Source organism: Balaenoptera borealis, assembly GCF_965194805.1.
Source record: "Balaenoptera borealis genome assembly, chromosome: 15".
Lineage (NCBI taxonomy): Eukaryota > Metazoa > Chordata > Mammalia > Artiodactyla > Balaenopteridae > Balaenoptera > Balaenoptera borealis.
This window is the reverse complement of record NC_138871.1, coordinates 83793548-83815932: the sequence shown is the minus strand read 5'-3', so window position 1 is coordinate 83815932 and position 22385 is coordinate 83793548. Positions and strand designations below refer to the sequence as shown.

General features: G+C 51.9%; 1 protein-coding gene across 4 annotated transcripts in view; it reads left to right on the top strand.

Moving 5' to 3' along the window:
* Positions 1 to 22385, top strand: part of GREB1 (growth regulating estrogen receptor binding 1) — a 144478-nt gene that overhangs the window by 82284 nt on the left and 39809 nt on the right. For all 4 annotated transcript variants that reach the window (XR_014235013.1, XM_082357499.1, XM_082357498.1 and 1 more), the window contains exons 5-13: positions 5622 to 5804; positions 8095 to 8238; positions 9641 to 9769; positions 13453 to 13566; positions 14046 to 14189; positions 16750 to 16935; positions 19548 to 19898; positions 20984 to 21112; positions 21823 to 21951. Coding sequence is in view for 3 of the 4 variants with exons in the window: in XM_082357499.1 (XP_082213625.1) it covers positions 5622 to 5804; positions 8095 to 8238; positions 9641 to 9769; positions 13453 to 13566; positions 14046 to 14189; positions 16750 to 16935; positions 19548 to 19898; positions 20984 to 21112; positions 21823 to 21951 (1509 nt within the window). In the remaining variant the exon portion in view is untranslated. The remainder of the gene's footprint in view (positions 1 to 5621; positions 5805 to 8094; positions 8239 to 9640; positions 9770 to 13452; positions 13567 to 14045; positions 14190 to 16749; positions 16936 to 19547; positions 19899 to 20983; positions 21113 to 21822; positions 21952 to 22385) is intronic.

Below are 22385 nucleotides of genomic sequence, written 5' to 3'. Positions count from 1 at the left end.
ACCCTGTTTATTCATCATTCTGTGGGCTATTTCTTTGTGGAATAGAATGCAGATGAGAGTTATTTTGAAAACCTGACTACCTTCCTGTAGAAAGCCCATCAGCACTAATTCTTCTTGTACACGTATTCGTCAGACCTTTCCTAAGTGCCTACTGTGTCAGGAATGCGATCCAAACCCTGTCCTAGATGCTCTTGGAAGCCAGCAGACACGAGGCAGGAGGAGAAGAAGCCCGAGCACGTGGCCCTACCTCCTGGACAGTCACGTCCTGGGGAACGGCCGGACACCCTCTACCGTTCTCTCCTTCGCTTTACCTCTCACCAGCCCGTCATTCTTATCCTGGCTTAATAGGTGTGCTTGGACCTGTTAATGCACTTGCCCAAGGGCGCACAAGTAAAGGAACAGCGTCAGGATTCAAACTCAGGTCTTCCTGGTTCCAGATTGTACCCTCTGTCTACCACACCCCACGGTCCCGTACCTGGTCGAGGTCAGCCTAGGGAAGCTGTGGCTTTGATCTTTGGAGCCACCGCTGGCCCAGGGGGTCCCAGCTGCAGTGCAGAGTTGAGACCAAGCCTTATGAAGCCCGGCTCCCCTTTGATCAGACTTTGAGCTCTTTCTGTGTGCCTGGCCCTGTGCTCAGCTCACTCCCCCATTCGTGGAGCAAAATGAGGGGAGACGTGAGGTTTGGACCGAGAGCCCAGCAAGCTGGCTCCCCCTGCTCCCAGTTCCTTCTGCACTTTCCACGTGTACAGACATTTAAACCTCACTTTTGTGCTTGATACGGCCGCCAAAGCTGGGTAGGTAAACGTACCGCAGTGGATATTTATTGAGGAGGCGTTATGTCTGAAGCTCTGTGCGAAGGACCGAAGGGTGGAGGTGGGGAGGGGAGAGCGAGGACTGACCCAGAGAAGAAACAGAAGCGGTTCCTGCCACGAGGGCCGCGGGGACACAGTGGTGCGTAAACTCTGAAACACGGCAGACGGATGCTCATTGGAGGGACAGACATGGCTCTGGGGCAGCGACCAGGGGGAGAGAAAGTTGTGGCCAGTACTCTCTTAAGGCAGGTCCATGGGCTTATCGTAACTGGTTTTTGTTTTTTTAAAATTTTCATTGGAGTATAGTTGATTTACAGTGTTGTGTTAGTTTCAGGTGTACAGCAGAGTGAATCAGTTATACATGTACATATATCCACTCTTTTTTTTGTTTTTTAGATTCTTAAGGTGGAGGAGGGATAAATTGGGAGATTGGGACTGACATACACACACTACTATGTATAAAATAAATAACTAATAAGGACCTGCTGTATAGCACAGGGAACTCTACTCAGTACTCTGTAATGGCCTGTATCGTAACTGGTTTGTGTTTTTTTTAAATTGGAGTATAATTGCTTTACAATGTTGTGTTAGTTCCTGCTGTACAATGAAGTGAATCAGCTCTATGTATATATATATCCCCTCCCTCTGGGACCTCCCTCCCCCCCACCCATCCCACCCATCTAGGTCACCACAGAGCACGGAGCTGATCTCCCTGTGCTATATAGCAGGTTCCCTCTAGCTATCTACCCTACCATGTGTAAAATAGATATCGTAACTAGTTTTTGAAAGCAAGAATAATCCAGAAAATTCACTCTACCAAGGAAACCCACAGAGTCATTGCGTCTCAGATTTAATTTGCTTATCAAGGCCGCTTAGGACAAAATGAGTGGGGAAGATGGCCTGGTGCCTTGGTTCGTGTTTGATCTGGCCGTGGCTGGGGGTTTGCCTGAATTCCTCCCCTTTGTGACTGTAAAGGAATTGCGAGGGTAGTAAATCAAGGAGGCTCTGGGTCTCGAAATGTGGAGACAAGAATCTTTCAGTTCATTCACCACCAGCCCAGGAACAGCTTCAACCCCTCAGGCGGGGAGCTTAGAGGAAGTGGGGTCTTTGTTAATTGCTTGCCAAAAAGCCATCGGAGGTGGGTAACAAGGGCCGGCTGGTAATAACCGTCGCTTTCTTCTCTTAAAATAACTTTATGCTCTCAGCTTGCACACTTAGCGCTGTTTAGGTTTCCTGCAATTAACCCTGATGGCTGCACAGGAGAAGGTGGCCCTGCAGCCCTCTGGGGGCCGGGGCTCAGCGCTGTTTAGTGACCTATAAAGTGGAGGCCGTGGAATATCTTGGGGGAAGCAACAGCTTTCGGTGCCTCTCCGCCCCGTGATTTATAATGAAGGGAGCGTCGTTTTAGTGAGTTTGAATCAACTGAGGGATTTGGTCTGAGAAAGTGAAAAAATGAAAACCTAGGTGGGTGTTTCAGTTTTTTGATAGTAATTCTTCGAAATTGGCTGATAGCTAAGACATAGGAGAAGAAAACATCTAGCTAGATTGTTCATTTCCGACATGGGAGTAAACAAGCTCTTTGTGCATCCAGAACGCAAATAATTAAGCATTTATGGAATGTATAACCCCAAACTGAAGGTGGACTTTAAATTCAGCCCAGGGCCCCAAAGCCAAGTGGGACCTGGTCCTTCCTGGGAGCTCAGGGCCTGTGGGAGGACACAGGCCAACCAGGACTCAGCTCGGAGATCCGCACCCATGGCCACAGAAATCTCTGTACAGCAGGTCCCAGCCTAGGGCTTAAGGCGCTAGAGGATCCCGAAGGACGTACCGACTCCCAGGGATGGGAGAGTATCTCAGAGTATGTGGTGATGGAGTTGGGTCATGAAAAATGGGTGGATTGCCAGTTGGAGAAAGACAGCAGCAGCCGCAACAAATGAACCTGACAGCGGCTACTTTACTGAGCACTTCTCACGTGCGAGAAACTGTCCTAGTTAAAATGAGTTAGGTGAGTGAGGTGTTACTACCTAGCATTTAGATATGAAGAAACAGAGGCACGGGCAGTAGAACGAGGTGTGCCTGTCCTTACTGTCCTGGAAGGGCCGGGGTTTCCACTTTTATTTCTGAACCACAAGGAGGAGCCCCTTCTCGCCTGTGGCCCCCTCCCTGTTTCTGGAATGGAGCCATGGTCCCACAGTCCCCAGTTGTCATAGGACAAAGGCCTGTAAGCTATTCAGCTATTTCTGGAAAGGGATGGCAGTGCTGGCCTTGGTGAAGTGCTCTGAGCATCCTTGGTTGTGCAGTTCTGTTTCTTGTTCATCATCTTTTCAACCCTCAGGGTCAGAATCCCTTCCAGGGAGCGTGGAGGTTTTCTCAGGGCCTCATTCTTAGATGGCAGTTGAGCTGTTTATCTCAAGGTGCCCAGGTTGGAGACCAAAGAATAAATAAAAACATTAGATGATAAAGTTAGAAAACATTAGAAACATTAAAACATTAGAAAACAAAAGCCTATCAAAATGTATGCGGAGATGCTAAGTGTTCACTTTGACAGTTATCTTGTTTCCTCTCTCCTCCTTCCCTCCCAATATTTGCTGCCTCTCCTGTGTCAGGCACTAGTTTGTATACACACACTTACACACACAGACATGACCCATGCCTCCCCACAGACATACCGTGCTCCCGGTCCTTTGGAAGCATGGGGATATTTATGGAGGAAAATATACAAATTTCAGTAACTCTAACACTAAGGGAGAAGTTATAAGAACCGTCAGCAATATAAAGTCCGGTTGGGAGTTCGGCATAGTAGTAGGAGGAACGGGAGGTAAAGCAGGAGGCGAGGATGGGGGCCACTGGGGGCAGCCTTGAAGGCCATGCTTCTGGGTCTACACTCCATTCCCATGCTAGAATTCGGGCATCGCTTTCTGGATCTACCCTGGACAACTACTTAGCCTCTCTGGTTCTCATTTCCCAGAAGAAGGTTTTGCTGTCCTGACTGACTGGTGGTTGTGTCAGTTAAGCTGAGTGCCCTGTTTGGGTGACCGTAAATGGCAAGAAGGCTGTTGGTTTTCTCTGCATGGCAGTTTCCTCCCTGTCCCTTTAACAACAAGTAAACGTAGAGCATGGTGTTGGCATTTCTTCGGTACCTTATCTGTTTCTCTGGTACAGAGGGGATAGGAGTTTGGAAGGATAAACTAACCTGTGCCTGCCTTCTTAGACCAAGAGATTTGTCTTTATTTCTAATGCCTTTTAAGGAATATTAAATTTGCTTAAAATCAGTCAGAGAATCCAGAAGGTTTCTGTAATATAGACGTCTTCTTTCTCTGTGGAGAGATGTTTTTTTTCTTTTCTCTCTCTCTTTTTTTTTTTAAAGACACCAATTGTACTTGAACATTTGTTACTTTTTTTTAAAAAATTAATTAATTAATTAATTTTTGGCTGTGTTGGGTCTTTGTTTCTGTGCGAGGGCTTTCTCTAGTTGTGGCAAGTGGGGGCCACTCTTCATCGCGGTGCGCGGGCCTCTCACTATCGCGGCCTCTCTTGTTGCGGAGCACAGGCTCCAGACGCGCAGGCTCAGTAGTTGTGGCTCACGGGCCTAGTTGCTCCATGGCATGTGGGATCTTCCCAGACCAGGGCTCGAACCCGTGTCCCCTGCATTGGCAGGCAGATTCTCAACCACTGCGCCACCAGGGAAGCCCCCAATGGAGAGATGTTTTGAACCTTCACAAACTGATGTTATTTTGGACAGTAGCCAGAGGCCTCAGGATTATCCCCTTTAAAAGCAGAGCTTACAGAACCCCATGGTCCTCCTGGCCTAAGTTGAAATGCCCTTTGTAAACTTGTCAGCCAGAGCATACGATAAAATAAGTTAGTCTCAGCTTCAGGGTCTCTCCTGCCGAAGGACCTTGCTCCTTAGAAACCAGACGTACCAGTGGGCGAGGCAAGGTCATAGGGAAGGCCTTTGTGAGATAGTGAAGTTAAACCAGAAGGGTCACCAGATAGAAAACCTAAATCATTACATTTCTCTGGTATTAACCAACAGTCCTGTTGAGTCCAGTTTGAATAGACTTTACAGTATGTAAAGGTCTTTCAAGCACGTTCTCTGGATTTTAATAGTTCATGGGAGGCGGTTTTGTCATTGCCTCTATAAAGCCAGCCTTCCCAGAGCCTCAGAGCTGAACTCTGTCATCTCCCAGAAAGGCCCCCTCTGGCCTCAGGCAGCAGGACGCTGACATAGACCACCACGTTTTAGCCGAGTGTCTCCACTCCGCAGCCGCTGGGGCCATAGATTTCACTCACCACCGCCCTGGCTCTTGCATCAAGAGCGCCCTGGTGGAGCTCTTGATTTCTTCTCTGCAACTCGTGGGATCAACTTACTTGATTCCCGGAGGGAACTTTGGACTCTGAAGAGGACTCCCAATGCATCCAGTCTCAGGGGTCTGATTGCTTTGAGATTCTGTGGCCAGCCTTGAAGGAGATGCGGACACAGCAAATTATTGCAGGTGCTCGGTCAGTGTAGACAGTTGAATGGGACAGTTCTTGTCCTGTGCCATAGGACGCAGAGGCTTTAAATAGGCCCCTAAGCGAGTTCAGTCTTCCAAGCTTGCCTGGGCTCAGCTCTACGACCAAGTCCACTTGGTCCTCCTGTTTGCATCAAGGTCATCTTGATCCCTGGGCCACCAGGAGCTGACAGGGACCTTTGCCCCGTGGACTTCCCTGCTGGTGTGGTATAGATTGTGAATGCCTAGTGGACGATGTACCACTTGGAGGGACTTTGGTGTAAGATGGGGATGGTCATGGTTTTTTCCTCCCCAGGTTTCTCTGGGAATTGCGTTGGCTGTGGGAAGAAAGGCTTCTGTTACTTCACAGAGTTCTCCAGTCACATGAACCTGAAGGTGACCACCCAGCCCAAGAAGCAGAAACACTTGAAATATTACCTGATCCGCAACGCACAGGGGACTCTGACCAAAGGGCCTCTCATTTGCTGGAAAGGCTCAGGTGAGCAGCTCTAAGGGGGTGGGGCGTGAGAAGGGGGCGCCTCCAAGCGAGCCAGGGGCCTGTCGGCAGGACTCTGGGCCGAGACTGCTCTGCAGTGGGCGTGGTTTCAGGCAACACGTCAGCCCTGTTAAAATTTTTTTTGTTTTGAATTTTATTTTTTTATACAGCACGTTCTTATTAGTTATCTATTTTATACATATTAGTGTATATATGTCAATCCCAGTCTCCCAATTCATCCCATCCCCCCTCCGCCTGCTTTCCCCCCTTGGTGTCCATACGTTTGTTCTCTACATCTGTGTCTCTATTTCTGCCCTGCAAAACGGTTCATCTGTACCATTTTTCTAGATTCCACATATGTGTTAATATACGATATTTGTTTTTCTCTTTCTGACTTACTTCACTCTGTATGACAGTCTCTAGATCCAGCCACGTCTCTACAAATGACCCAATTTCTTTCCTTTTTATGGCTGAGTAATATTCCATTGTATATATGTACCACATCTTCTTTATCCATTCATCTGTCGATGGGCATCTAGGTTGTTTTCATGACCTGGCTATTGCAAATAGTGCTGCAATGAACATCGGGGTGCAAGTGTCTTTTTGAATTATGGTTTTCTCTGGGTATATGCCCAGTAGTGGGATTGCTGGGTCATATGGTAATTCTACTTTTAGTTTTTTAAGGACCCTCCGTACTGTTCTCAATAGGGCACTGCACGATTTAACAGCATCCCTGGACCCCAACCACGAGATGCCAGCGGCTCTCAGCGCTCCTGATGATCAACAGTGTCTCCAGACATTGCCAAATATACCCCGGGGGACAGAACCACCCCCGGCTGAGAACCTTGCCCCAGATACTTGCCACAAGAAGGCACAGCACAGTGTGGCCCTGTGTCAGCCTTGAAAGCGCCCATACAATTAGGCTGACACTATAAACTAGATGCTACAGTCCTGGGAAATTACAACGTGACTTTGCACTACGGGCATCTAGTTTATAGTATCAGCCTAATTTATGGGAGCTTTCAAAGCTGACACAGGGCCACACTGTGCTGTGCCTTCTTGTGGCAAGTATTTGGGGCAAGGTTCTCAGCCGGGGGTGGTTTTGTCCCCCAGGGGATATTTGGCAATGTGTGGAGACACTGTTGATCATCATGAGTGCTGAGGGCCGCTGGCATCTCGTGGGTGGGGCCAGGGACGCTGCTAAATTGTGCAGTGCCCGGGGCAGCACCCCTCCAAAGAAGTGTGCAACCCAGAGTCAATGGCGCCAAAGTTGAGAAACCCTGACTTAGAGAAAATTCAGCTCAAATAGGCCCCCTTCCCGCCCCACAGCCTGTTGACTGTGAAGAGAAAGACCAGCTTCCTGGTGCTGGTCCTTGCAGAAGTGAGTGGGCTCCCGCTTTAGGGAAGGGCCACACTCCGCCCTTCTCTGTCTCCCCGTATTCTCATGGCTGCAGTCAGCTATAGGGGCAGAGGGAGGGGCTGGATTTCCCAGGCCCAGGTACTCTCTGAGATCCCCCCCACCCCCCCACAAACCGCTGGGGAGGGACGTGTCCTAGGAGCGGTGTCCGCGAGGTGCCCGGGAGAGCCAGACTGTTGTCCCTCACTTGTCTGCGTAGGTTCACTCTGGTCACCTGGGATCTCCCAGCCAGCTTCTGCAAGTAGAGCAGAGGGCTTCAGGAGGGGCTGGCTCTGGACGTTCTTCCCCTGTCCCCTCCCATCACTCCTCTCCCCGCCCCTCTCCTGTTCTTGCATGGCTCAGTAAATATTTCTTGAGCTCCTACTGCGTACATGCCTGTCATTTTCTACATCCTGGGGAGGCAGTGGTTCTTCCCCTTGTGGGACCAGATAAGAGTCTTTGATCACTTGCTGTGACCAAGTACTCCTGGGAGTTAATCTTCCGGACAGAGAGTGATTTAGGGGCTGGAGGACGGTATTAGCTGTTCCTTTACCTTGAGTAAGGCTCTGTTCTTCCCTTGCACTTGAAGGGCGGCGATGGAAGGTCTTGTTTGTATCATGTGTTTCTGTCTTTTTCCCAAATGGTCACTATCGCTCCTGCTCCTGGCAGAAGAGCTGTCCCTCAGATGGATCCCCTGCCTTTGGCACTGAGCCTGGGGCACGTCACACCCCCTCCTTCCCCCCGGCTACAGCGAAGAAGAGACTAGGCTGGCCTTGGCACCATTGTGGTCGTCTCTGTAGCTGGCTCTCCTACAGGACAGATTCCGGTCTAGGAAGTCATCTCACACTGTTGGGGAGGAGCAGTGGTTTGGTTTTCACGTGTGCATCTTCCCCGCAGAGTTCAGAAGCCGGCAGGCCTCCGCCAGTGCATGTTCCAGCTCTCTGTTCCCACCGCTGGAGAGCTCTGGGCCGCCAGCTCCCTTCCCCAGCGAGCCTGGTCCGGGGACGACCCCGAGCATCCCGCTGGGAGCACCGCAGGCAGGTGAGGTGATGGGGCAGCGCCGGAGGTGCCAGGAGTGGGCTTTAGTTTCCCCAATGCCGGAGGTGCCAGGAGTGGGCTTTAGTTTCCCCAGTGTTCTGACTTGGAAATTGAGGCACGAAGATGCTCGCATAGGATCTCACGGGCAGTAGGATTCGATACAGGCATTTCTGGTTCATGAACTCTGCATTTGCCATGCTGAACAGACCTGATAAGCACGACGGCTGTTATCAAGGAGATAGCAGCCTCCTTCCCAAGGCCTCTGGTGGGTTGGTGGTTGTTATTCCTCCTGCCCAGGGGCTCTGTCGAGGGGACCCGGGCCCTTGCCCCATGTGACTCACAATCCGTAGCGAAGAGGCTGCACCTGGGCTGGGAACACGCTTCTCCTCCAGAGGCACCGTGTCCCCCCTTCCACGTGGTGTCTGCTGTTGTCCTCACTGTGCCCGGGCCACCTGGGGCCTGTCACACCTTGGCAGCTGGAGGGATCACTGTTTTTGTCGTCAGAACACCTTGGTGTGAGTTCCAGCGCTGCTGCCTGCTAGCCAAGTGATTTGGGGCCTCTCGTTTTAACTCTTTGAATCTCCGTTTCCTCATCCGTACAGATGGAGAAAATCGTTTCTGTCTAATTTGCAGGGTGATTGTAAGAATTGAGCGTGATGATAGTAATAGCAAATACTTTGTGCTTGTGACCTTCTGTTAACTCATGTCGTCCTCACAGTGGCTCTATTATTACCTCCATTGTCTAGATGAGAACAATGGGAGGTGACGTAAGTTAAGGAAGGTTGCACAGCAAGTACGCAGCAGAGCTGGGGCTCAGTCACAGGTCGTCTGGCTTCGGAACCCACCCTTAACCCCCTCACCATGCCGCCTCAACACAGGAGACGTTTTGTGCTACTCCTGAGTCTGGAGTACCTTCCAGATCATTCTGGCTGATGTGGGTGACTTAGAAGACCACAGCCCCCAGTTGCCCCCAGAATTCTCCTCGGGCCCGGGGAGCCCCAGACCCTGTGGGCAGCCTGGGTCTGGGCGATGGCAAACCTGACTGCTTTCCTGAGCATGTTTGACATGACCCTGAACTCAGGAGGGTGAGCGAGAAGGTGGAAGGAGGGTGGAGCAGGTGCAGGGGTGCTCCCGGAATCCAGGGGCCCCGCTGGCCCTTCTCTCACCGGGCGTGCTCAGTAAAGCATGCGCAGGAGTGTGTGTGCCTGTGTGTGCACATATGCGTGTGTGCCTGTCTGTGTGTGTCTGTGCTTTCTCCGGGGGGCAGAATCACTCTGGCAAGAGTTCTGACCCCTGATGGGCCGCGTCAGTGAAAGGCTAATTTGTAAACTGGAGGAAGAGTCATTTCCTGCTTGCTGGGCTCACAGAGTGCCCTGCCCTCTCCCCTCTTTCTCTCTGCTGTCAGGACCAGCCTCCGATCACGCCTCACTAACCGCAGCCGTGGGTCCGGCTGTTTTCAACGGCAAAGATTCCCCGAAGCACCAGCCGCTGGTGAAGCACAGCCTGTCCGCCGTGCCGCGTCCCTCGGCCTTAGGTAGCCTTGCCCGTCCTGTTCGGGGGCCTTACTCTGCTCTGGGTCAAGACGGTGGAGGGGTGGGAGGATGGGGGAGCCCCCGTGCTGAGGCCCCTGAGCCTCCTGGAATTGGGGGGGCTTGGAAGGAGAGTCAGGCCAGGCCAGCAGGTGCCTCCTGAGTCCGTGGCGCTGTGCTCAGGCCCTGGCTCTGGGGGGGCCCTGGCTTCGGCCCCCGACTTGGGTGGTGGGTGTGTCTGCCAAGACACAGTGGGAGCCCCGTATGGGCGGGTGACCTGTCGCATTGTGGGCCGCCCGCCGTGAGGGCTGGAGAGTTCTGGAGAAATGGGGCCACGTGGTGTCATGGGAAGACAGGGGCTCCAGAATCAGATGAACAAGAATTCAAAACCCAGCTCTGTCAGGGGATCAAGTCTCCTTGCTAAACATTCTCTCATCAGGAGATGAGAATTCTGCTCTGAGGGCAGTTGAGGAGGTTAGATGAGGCGCTGTATGGAAATTCAGGGCACAACTGGCAGCTCACTAAGGGGCGCCATTATTGCCACCTGCATCAACACCATCACTGAGCTGGTCTTTTCAGGGAGGGCTTCCTGGTGGAGGTGACAGCTGAGCTGCGGCTGACAGTTGGGGAAGCATTAATTAGAGACGGTATGGGAGGAAGTGAGGAAGAGGGATGAGGAGGTGAGGGTCCGAGTGAGAAAAGCGAGTGAAGGGGTGAAGCAGGCCTCCTGCTGGAGTGGAGGCTGTGGGTTGAGGAAGAGTCGGAGCAGTCCGGGGACCCCACGTTCGGCGCTCTCCCTCCGTGCTTACCTGGAGCCATTTGATAGGCCAGTCTTACCTCTCTCCTCCCTCCTGCGTGCACACAGCTAAATGGAATATTAGGACCCGAGGGCATCAGTGGAAGAGGGCCCAGAAGCCGTCTAGTCCGACCTGCCTGACAGAGAAGGAAAGTGTGGCCCAGAGAGACACCAGCCTGCTTGCCAGGCTTCCCCGCTTCCGTGACACGGCTGGCGGAGGACTCCCCTGGTGGGGGAATTGTCTCCCTCTTAGTTGAAGGAACGATATCTTTTCTGACTTGGATCTGAGCCTTCCCAGTCCTGACCAGAGTGTCCATTCTGGAGTCAAATCCCCGTAACTTCCCCAGTGTGAGGAACCCCAGGCAGGCACCCACTTTTCCTCCCAAGACTGTTTCTTCTCGGTGAGGTGCTAAATTTAGGGCGGCCAGTGGCTGACGACTGGGCCTCTGGGGACGGTGACGGGAGACTGTGCTGCTGGTACCTCCCCTCCCTGCACCGAGGCCTGGGTGCATCCGCCCCGGGCAGCAGGGACAGAGGACATCCTTCGGCCTGGGCCCTACGAGGTTGGCTCTGGGGACCCAACCTGAGGCTCCTTCTGTGGTGAATGAATGTGTTTCTTGGAGGGGCATGGGAAATAGAGCCCCAGTTCCCTAGCGTGATGCTGGAAACTTCCGGAATCTGGCCCCAACCAACCTTTTGAACTCGCTCATTCCCCACCCTTTCTACTTAAGAACTCATACCCTGGCTGCACTGGGTACAGCTCAGTGGCCTCCGTATCCTGTCTCTATGCCCTGGTCACACATCCGTGCCCTTGAAGGGCTCTCACCCCCCACCTGCTATACCTGCCCTTCAGAGCTTAGCTCAGGTGTCACCTCCTCCTCGTAGGAGCGCTCCCTCCTTGTGACCCTCAGGTGTCAGGCTCTGTTCCGTGGCCATTTGTGTCTGTCGGGCCTATGAAGTTCCTGGGAGCAGGGCCGTCATCATGTTTTCCGGGAGCCCAGATACTCCGCAGAGCCTGGTCCGGAGGGCGCCATGGATGCTGGCGGAGTGTGGTTGCACCATTAAGGGCACAGCTGGAGCATCGGAGGTCCTGTGCCTCACGCCTGCTCTGGGGAGAGCTGGAATCAGTTTTAAGAAACTGCTTCTGAAGCTACAAGGAGTGTTTAACCAGGACTTGGGGGCTGTCGCTCAGTGGTTCGCGGCGGAAGTGCTGCGCCTGCGGGATTGGGGGGGGTGGTAGGGTGGGGGAGGGAGTTAGGAAATGTGCAGGACCCTTTCTTTGGTTGTCCCAGCTCAGGGTCCGGATGTGCAGTGCCTACAGGAAGTGGGCTATATGATGAAGGCTTGTCTCCCCTGAAGTGCCAAATAGGGTCCCCCTCCCCACTACCAGGACACATGGCCAGAAATAGATGGTCCACAGGGGCGGCTCCTGGTGACATCATTTTGGCAGAGGTCATGAGCTCAGAGTCCACCTAGAGACAGCGTTAGCATCCCAAAGGGAGAAAATACCTGCAGATCTTCCATCCTTAGTACCGAGGCCCAATCCCACTGCCCTCCCTGCTTTGGTAGTTTAACGTGGTTTTTAGAGGAGCTGGCATCTCAGTCTTTGTGGGAGCTCTTCTACCGGCTCTTGAGGACAGATGTTCGGGGAGGTGAAGATGTGATTCTAAATGGAACAAACATAGCAGGAGCTGCCTCAGAGGTCACGGGTATCAGAGGAGCCCACCTGCTGGAAAGCTCTTTGCAAACAAAGAACTTCACGTTTTTAACATTTTATTCACTTCATTTCATTCATTTTCAGTCGGTCTAAAGAAGAGGTGAAAATAACTTTGGATTACTTTTAAAAGACTCTAAAGCAATGGTTCTCAAACTGCAGTGCGCCTCAGCATAACCAGGGTGCTTGCGAACGAAGTGTTTTCTTTCACTTCCAGAGGTCTGCTTCTGTAGGTTGAGGGGTGTCCAGGAGCAGACACTTTGAACAAGCTCCCACTGGTTCTGTCCAGCTTTGTCTCAGGCCAGACTTGGAGAAACATTGCTCTAAACTGGTGGTTCTCAACCCTGGTTGTGGTTTAGAATCACCAGGAGCTCGTGGGTCATCAGAAGGCATCTGGACATGCTGGGGTTCTGGTTTCCTTGGGATGGGGTTGCATCTGGGAATAGAGAGTTTTAAAATTTAAACTTTAATGTGTCATGGTTGAACGCGGAGCTCTTAAATGTAGGGGAAATTTTGTGTGGGATGGGTCCCCAAAAATATGGTAACCAATTCTTGATATTTTGAATAATCCAAGAACAGAGCATGAGTCGTGCTCATGCTGTTCCCTGCCGTGGGCCGGGATGACTCATTAACAGCAGTGGGTACCAGCTTCTGTCCCCCATCATTTTGTTAGTCTGAAATTAGCTTGCGAGGCCGGGGGTGGGGAGAGGTGCACAGGTGGATCAGTACTGCCCCCAAGTGGTGAAACTGTGGCGGTAAGTTGAATGCGGCTGCAGCTTGTCTACAGAAACACGTATTAATTTACTGGAATGTGTAGATGAGGATGGTGATGTGGGTCTTGGTGGCTATCATTTATTGGACCCAAACTCTGTGCTTTACATACATTCTCTTTAGTCCTGATCAAACCACCTTTCAGAGTAGGTTTTATTATCCCACTGTAAAGATGAAGGAGGTGATGCTCGGAGAGCTAAAGCTTAGACACTTGCACAGCTTTGGAATAAAACGTTTACGAAGGTCGATGGGATATTTCCTTAAGCCTAGATACTTCACTAGATGCTAAAACCCATTGTGAAACTGTGATTTAAAAAATTACAAATAAGTGTGCTCCAGTTCAGGGGAACGTTGTATTGAAGCCCATCCCTAGTGACAGCCTAATCCACGCTCTGAATATTGTCTAGGTATCTTATCAAACTCCGGGCCGCCCAAAAAACGCCACAAAGGATGGTCTCCAGAATCTCCATCAGCTGCGGATGGTGGTTACCCCCAGGGTGGTGGGAACAGAGCTAAGTATGGTAAGTGACAAAATCCTTGCCCCAAGTCCAAGGCTTGGGTACTCGCGGTGGTGGTGCTGCTGGTGGTGTGTGTGTGCGTTTACATGTGCTTTTGTGTGTATTGGTGAGAAAGTTCTAGGGAGGCAGACTTGGGTATAACAAAAGATTCTCTTTCTCGTACATTAGACTTGCTTAACAAAGCCCAGGATCCATGTACAGTACTGAGTTCTCTGATCCTAGAGGAATTTTTTAAAAGACTTGCCTGTCACTTGGCAGGGATATTGAGAGGGGAGGAGACTGGGTTGTTTGGTGGGGAAGGGGGACCCAGTGACCTTTAAGATGCTTTGACCTCAGGAATCTGTGATTCCCGGACTTGGATGCCCCCCTAAGCAGGGAACTGGTCAAGCTGTAGCAGATGTGTTGGCCAGCCTGACGGCAGGTCTGCCGGAGGTGGATGCTTTGTCTGACGTGTCTTCCTAACGCTCTCGGCGTGTCCCTAGAGAGCACAGGCGTGACCTGCATGCCCCAGGTTGGCTTGGTGGGACCGGCTTCAGTCACCTTTCCCGTTGTGGCCTCCGGAGAACCAGTGTCCGTTCCCGACAACTTGCTGAAAATATGCAAGGCCAAGCCAGTGATCTTTAAAGGCAAGTACAGCAGTGTGACGAGTGGTGGAAGTCGGGGAGCCCAGGGGGCGCACGAGAAACAGGCAACATGACACGTCCTCCCAGTCTGGCTCCACACCAAGGGGTCCTCCTGGGAAAACTCTCAAATCCTTTCCGGGGCAATGAGAGAACCAAGCAGCCCGGTCCCTGGGGTAGGCCCTGATCAGGCCCCAGAGTTTCAGAGCTTGTCACGGTTTTCTACGATGAGCCCAAGTGGGGCGATCCTGTTCCCTGACGACCGTTTGCTTGTTCATTTGTTCCTTCAGTCAGTCCCTCTCTCAGCCTCACTCGGCTCCTGCCATGGTACCAGGCCCAGGGCTGAGCACCGTGGGTGAGAGATGGGTCTCAGCCCCTTGCCGATTTGTCAGGCCCCTGGTCTGGCGGGTTGTCCTGTGACCGCTAGTATTTTTGGGCCATGAAATCTGACTTTGGGCAAAGGTAGCCATGGTCACCAGGCAGAAGCATGAAACAAGACCAGATTTGACCTCTATTCTGTGGGCTTATGTACGTGGTTGGAGGTCAATTTGTGGCTCAACTAAGGAAATTCCTTCCTAATGAAGCGGGAGCCCTTGAAACGTGAGGATTCGGCAGGGCTTGTTTGATGATGGCGCTGGCCAGTACCGTGGGCTGGCACGGAGTCTCACACACACGTGCACACACACACACGCACTCACACATGCAGGTCCTTCTTAAATAAGTGCACACTGTGGGGGTTTTTTCGTTTTTTTATTTTTATTTTTTCTGTTATTATTAGATGGCATAAACTTTTAAAAAAATGTTTATAGGAGTATAGTTGATTTACAATGTTGTGTTAGTTTTAGGTGTACAGCAAAGTGAATCAGTTGTACATATACATATATCCACTCTTTTTTAGATTCTTTTCTCATATAGGCCATTACAGAGTATTGAGTAGAGTGAACACTGGTATCATGTTTGTAGGACTAGAGGAGAGAGGGTGGTAGGAAAGTGGGGAGGTATCTTACTCTTAATTATGAAATAGGAGCGGGTACTCCTTTCTGTATCCTAAAAAAAAAATGGACAGGGTATTCAGGAAGAAGGGTCCAGGTCTGGGTTTTGAACTGGGCGTGAGGCTAGTTGCAGCAAGCGGGGGCTACTCTTCGTTGCAGTGTGCAGGCTTCTCATTGTGGTGGCTCCTCTTGTTGCAGAGCACGGGCTCTAGGCGTGTGGGCTTCAGTAGTTGCGGCACGCGGGCTCAGTAGTTGTGGCTCACGGGCTCTAGAGCGCAGGCTCAGTAGTTGTGGCTCACGGGCTTAGTTGCTCCACAGCATGTGGGATCTTCCTGGACCAGAGATCAAAGCCGTGTCCCCTGCATTGGCAGGCGGATTCTTAACCACTGCACCACCAGGGAAGCCCCTCAGATTCCCTTTTATCTGGGTCCCGTTGTAGCTTCTCTGTGCCTCTTTCATGACAAATTTCACATCCTTTTTTAATAGTAATTCTTTACGTTGCCTCTTATAAACCATAATGTTTGTGAACAGTGCTACCCAAATTGTGGTCCCTGGACCAGCAAAGCCAGCATCACCTGGGACCTCAGTAGAGGTGTGAATTCCCAGGCCCATCCCGGAATCTGAATCAGAAGCTCTGTGGTGGGGCCCAGCAACCTGTGTTTTAGGAAGCCTTCAGGGGACCCTCATGCACCCTCAAGTCTGGGAATCAATTTCATGGAGGACATGAACTGTGCCCCAGTCACCAGATCTTCCCCCAGAGCCGAGTGTGAGGCCCGTACATAGCACACGGCAGGCGTCCACTAAGTGTGTGTTGGGTGAATAAATGGAGACCTTCTGAACACAAGATGCCACGCACACACTTAACCACACTTGATCATCTCAGCAACCACACGAGGGCTCGATTTTCTCCACCCCGTTCTACAAAGGTGGAGACTGAGGCTTAGGGAAGTTAAGCTTCTTGCTGAGGGTCACGTAGGTAATAAATGGTGCAGAGACGATTCGGAACTGGCCTGGGCTGTCCCGCCTCTGTGAGTTGCCATCAGAATTAATCTTGTAACGTTCGCTAAAGCATTTGTCAAGTTCTGTCAGTATTCGGAGTCTCTGGTCTGTACAGTGATTTATTTTCCTAACTCAGCTTGTCAGAGAGTTCTGGGGGACTGGGAGGCAGAATCCAACACGGGGAGTTGGGGAGGCTCGGGCTGGCGCAGGCCTGGCAAAGATCTGGTAGGTGTTGCCTGCGTGAAATTTCTAGAGTCAGAGCCAAAGGAGCAGCACAGGCGATGGCTGTTCAGCTTTGGCAGTTCCCTCTGGGCCTGGGCTTGCTTGGCTGTAAAATAGGGGATTGGACTAAATGAACAAGCAAATGCTACAGCCCCTGTCTGTTCTCAGAGCAGGTGCGCAAATCAGCAAGGGCTGGGGGTTCAAGATTTCCTGGAAAGGAACACTTGAGTTACCCCAGGTGCAACTGGCCTGCCTGTTTTCACGCCCTCGCATTCAGAGATCCCCCCACATGTGGGGACCACGCCTTGTGCCCGAGGCCAGGGGCCAAGTGGGTGCTGTTTCTCCTCCCCCAGGCCACGGGCACTTCCCTTACCTCTGTGGGAACCTGAATGATGTCGTCGTGAGCCCTCTCCTGTACACGTGCTACCAGAACTCCCAGTCTATCTCCAGAGCATATGGACAGTATGGGGCCTCCACGATACAGCCCATCTCAGAGGAGATGCAGCTCCTACTGACCGTCTACTATCTCGTCCAGCTGGGTGAGTCTCCTTCCCATTTCGTGGGAACCACTGGTGGAATAATCGCTAAAGGCGGGAACCGCACAAGCCTTGATCGCTGACCCTCTCTTGGAACCCTTGTGAAGACCGCCTCTGCTATCAGGTCACTGCAGTGGTCTCCACCCCGAGGGGCTGGAAGGGCCTTAAAGTAGGTCAAAATCTACAGTGGGAATTCAAAAATGATTTCCCTGCCCTTCTAGGCGAAGAGATACAGCAGGAATAAAACAATGGCTTTGCCCTCAAGGAGACTGTATCCTAGTGGGAGAGAGAAACAGTAAACAAGTGGAAAGTAAGCAGAGGGAGGTGGGGTATGTGTTTGTGGGGTTGTTTCAGGTTGTCAGAAAAGGCCTCTGTGAGGAGATGGCGTTTGGGTCGAGACCCGAGTGATGAGAAGGATCCAGCCTTATGAAGATCTGAGGGAGGCAGAGCGGGGAGGATGGGTGGGTGGCAGGCGGGGCTGGATCATGGAGCCCCAGGTCAGTGGGAGCCAGGGCGGCTGCAGAGTGCGAGCATGACAGTGAGGGTGCTGTCAGAGACGGGGTAGGGCCTCAGGCTAAGGTCAAGAGTTCATATTTTAGACACACTGAGAAACACTTTGTATTTGTCTGCTCAGGCTGCCATAACAAAATGCTACAGACTGCATGCTTAAACCTCAGAAATTTATCTTCTCACAGTTCTGGAGGCTGGAAATCCAAGATGAGGGTGGCAGCAAGGTTGGGTTCTGGTGAGGCCTCTCTTCCTGGCTTGCAGACGGCCGCCTTCTCCCTGTATCCTCCTCTGTGCATGTGTGTGGGGACAGAGGGTGAGCTCTGGTGTCGCCTCCTCTTCTTACAGGGCCACCAGTCCTACTGGCTTAGGGCCCCACCCTTCTGACCTCACTTAGCTACTTCTTTAAAGGCCCTATCACTAAATAAGTCGTATTGGGGGCTAATACTTAAACATACGAATTTGGGGGGGGACACAATTCAGTCCATAGCACCACTGCAATGTTTTAGGCAGGGGACAGATATGATCTGACTTTCATTTCAATAAGACCACATGGGCTGCCATGTGTGGCCAGATGGTGCAGTCGTCCCAGTGAAGGCAGGTGGTGGCTTGGACCACTGACGGCCACAGGGGAGAGATTCTGAAGGTCAGGATGGTGGGCTGTCTGTCTGAGGGATGTGAGGGAGAGATGGCACTTGCATTTTGGCCTGAGCAACCCGGTGAGCCATGGCGCTGGAGGATGAGCGGAAGTCCTGTCTCGGCAATTTCAAGTTTGAGCTGCTGATGGGGCAGCCAGGTGGGCCAAGTCAAGGATTTGGATGTGCGGGTCTTGAGCCCCAGGGAGAGGTTGCAGCTATAGATACAAATTTAGGAAACACGGGCTCAGTGATGATCTATATTAAAGCTGTGAGGCTGGATGAGAGACTGGGAGGGGTGGTGGATGGAGGAAAGTGCCAAGGTTTGAGCCCTGGGACACTCAGCATTCAGGGACCCGGAGGAGACGGAGATGGAGCAGGTAGGGAGGAACCCTCGAGCGTGCTGCTTAGGACTGTCCGGAATCTGGGAAAATGTGGATGTGTTTCTCTTTCTCACTCTTACAATCCACATCCAATCCATCAGTAAGCCCGGCTTCGACCTGAATCCAACCTCGCCCACCTTCTCCATCACCACCTCCCTTGCCCAGGGTACCACTCTTGCTCAAGCTAAGACAGCTCAAGGCTGCACAGCTGGTGCTGGGTGGAGCTGGATGGGGACGCGTCTTCTAAATCGAAGCGTGGTGCTCTTTCCTCCAGCTCACCCAAATGTGAAATTTTGACACATCAACCAGAAAATACCCGTAGGGAAGAAAACACTGAAGGTGCTCAATCTCACTAGTCATCAAAGAGATACAAAATTAACACATGAAACAAGTGGTGCTTTTCTCAACTGAACTGATGGTGACAGCCCAAACGATGCTGTCCAGTGGAGCTAAGGGTGCAGGAGAACCAGTGTTATCGTGTGTCATTAGTGTCATGGTACGTTGAGACATTTAAACCATCTGGAGACAGTCTGATGATATGTATTAGTTGGCTCTGTAAGCCCAATTTAGAGCATTTAGGCTAAGGAATGTCCTATACATAAAGCTGTGTATTGCAGAAGTATTTATAAATGTGCTTATTTGGAAGCAGTACAGGGGTCAACAGTACATCAGCATTGCTCAGTCCGTGATGGTGCCTCCACGTTACCAGTGCCCGTTAACAGTGCTATTGATGAAGGCCGTAAACATCATGCGAGCGTGATTGCGGCGTGATGGTGAGGAAAGCAGACACGCCTTGAAGTCATAGGCCCGCAAGCATTATAACGACGTAAAACCTGCGCGTGGAAAAAAAAAGATGGAGAAACATACAAAAATAGTAGTGGTTCTGTTAGGATGGTGAGATGAGGGCTGCTTTTATCACCTCCCTCTATTTCCCAGCTGTCTCGCATTCCATTTAACGTTAATCATTTAGGTTGTGTTGTTTGAGAGTTCGTTTACACGCATTTCCCCAGCACGGCCCCGGTTATGTTGGTGTGAAGCTGCCGCATGGGGCAGGTGCTGAAGTCCCTTCCGCCCACCTTGTCATTGCCAGCGGCGGACCAGGTGCCCCTGATGGAGGACCTGGAGCAGATCTTCCTGCGCTCCTGGCGGGAGTCACACCTGACGGAGATCCGGCAGTACCAGCAGGTGCCACCGCAGCCCGTCCCGCCGGTGCCTGGGGCCGTGGCGCCCGTCACCTCGGCGCAGCTGCCCTGGCTGGCCGGCCTGGCCGCCAGCTCCTGCAACGACAGCGTGCACATCATCGAGTGCACCTACTCCCTGGCCGAGGGCCTCTCTGAGATGTTCCGCCTGCTCATCGAGGGCAAGCTGGCCAAGACCAACTACGTGGTGATCATCTGCGCCTGCCGGAGCGCCGCCATCGACTCCTGCATCGCTGTCACCGGTGAGGCTGGGCCCCGCCGCTGGGCTGCCGGGAGAGCAGTCTGGTGATGCCCAGAAGCCCTCCTTTGCCGTTGCCCCCTTTTGCCTCTCGTGGCCCCGGGTTTGCAGCTGCGCTGGTTAGTAACAGCTGTTAGCGCACAGTAGCCCCTGGTGTGCCCTGAATAGTGCGCTTCGGGAAAAATTCCATCCCTCCTGGCATAGAAGGTGAGCCGTTCCCCTTTCTCTAGAGAGACTGGGGGCAGGTTTGGATCTGGATAGATGCAGGGAAAACCTGGGTCCCCCGTGCACCTGCTGGTCTGTGGTTTAATGACTCTGGCCCTCAGCTTCTTCAACTACCTAATGGAGATGAAAAAAAATAAATAATGGCCTTCTTGTGTTGTGTGGGTTAATGAGCCTATTAGCTAATTATAAAAACGTGTATTGAAGCCCTACTATGTGCAGTCACTGTTCTGGGGGCTGGGGACGCAGGAGTGATGTCCCTGCTTTCCTGGAGCGTGCGTTCTGGTGGGGAGACAGACACCAAACAGCGCAGAATGTCCCTGGGGGAGCGGAGAGGGATGGAGGATTGTAGTAACTATGCAGGGTCCCAGTGATCTCTTGGCATTTCTTCATTTTAAACACTTGTGTTTTTAATAAATTCTTTCCATTGATTTCAGTAATATCTTTAGTAATAAACCCCGAGCCCCTGCTGTGTCAGGCATTGGGCTGAATATTTTATAAACATTGTCTTGTTTTATCCTCACAATAGTCCTGTGAAGTAGATGATACTTTTAGCCACGAATTCCAGATGAGGAAACTGGGTCAGCCTAGGTTACACAGCTAGTTAAGCGGGGAGAGAGTCAGGTTCCAAACCCCAGCAGCCCAAACTCGGGGATTTCCCTCTTATTATCCCAACTACTAAACTGGGCCCGGGGGGTGTGTACCCTTTATTCATTTCACCAGCAGGAAGCCCTGCTGTTAGCCAGGCATGGCGCTGGGCTTGCGGGATGGAGGGAGAAAGAGATTCAGGCACAGACCCTGCCATCGAGGAGCTCACGTGCTAATTCTAAGCGGAGGGCCCAGTCCAAATTGTTGTTTGTTTTCCAGGAAAATACCAAGCCCGGATTCTTTCTGAGAGCCTTCTCACCCCAGCCGAGTACCAGAAAGAAGTCAATTATGAGCTGGTTACGGGGAAAGTGGACTCTCTGGGAGCCTTTTTTAGCACCCTCTGTCCAGGTAGGCTTGTAGTGAGACAGGTGCAAATTCATAAATTGATGAGAAAGACACCAAGGGCAAGGTCGTCTCGGGGGATGGAGCCCACCCCCCGTGACCTGCTGAGGCTGGCCTGGGTTTACATGTGTGGGCGGCCCTTCCAGCTGTGGGTCTCTGGCTGGCTGTTTCCTGCTCTGGCTGTGGGTTCTCTAGGTGGCGGCTTTGTGGTTTCGTCCTTTGGGGGCACACAAGGGCCTTGTGCCTGGTTCTCCGTACCTCTCCGGCTCTGTCCATCACCCTCCTGCCTCCCCCTCTGTGTTGCTTAAAGCTTCTCACTGGAGAAGTGTATTCTCTGTGCCTCATTCTGTGTGTCCTGTGCCTTGAGTGCCCGTCTCCCTTCTTTTCCTGGCCACTCACCCTACAAGACTCACCCCATTTCCTCCCAGAAACTCTTGCTGGCCCCTCCTTCTCCAAGATGTGCTCAGACCCCTACCTCCTGACCTTTGGCATCTCGCTCTTCTTTCCTTCTGTCCTGGCACCTTCTGGGTCATAATGTAATTTTCTTTAGCACATCTGCCTTCCTGGGCTGTGGGCTCCTTGACAGGATGGGCCACCCTATCTCTGGTGCCCCAGGCCCAGGACAGTGCCTGATACACAGGGGGTGTTCCATAGATGCTTGCCGAGTTTCACTGAGACGGAAAACCCGTTTCTGTTATTCTCTCCGTTTTGGGCAGAGGGCGACATTGATATTTTGCTGGACAAATTTCATCAGGAAAATCAAGGCCAGATTTCTTCCTCACTTACTGCCTCCTCTGTCACCAAATCAGCATCCCTAGACGTCGGCGGGACACCAGTATGCACAAGTGAGTGACTCCGGGGCGCTGGTGGCCAAGCTCTGGGCTGCTGAGGCAGCCTCCAGGGCCCCCAGGGGCTGCAAGGAAGCAAAGGTAGAGGCACCTCCGGCGGGCAGGGCATCTCCCTAGAATCCAGTAGACCTAATGTCTAATTTTAATTTTAGTCTTTGATGATAACAGTCTCATTTTACCCTGAAACGTACATCTGTACAGTTTTCCTGAGATGGCACATTTCTCTGTTGATTTCCAATTTATCGATGCATTGTTGAAATACTTCATTCATTCTGAGTTCCTGAAGGGCTGTGATGGTCTCCTCCTCTTCCAGAGAACCTGTAGCCTCTTCCAAAATCCAATCTCAGCATCAGCTTCCCTGGGATGCCGTCCTTGTCCCCTCCAGGTGGAGCAGGTCACAGCCTCTGTGCTCCCCGAGTGCTATTCATCCT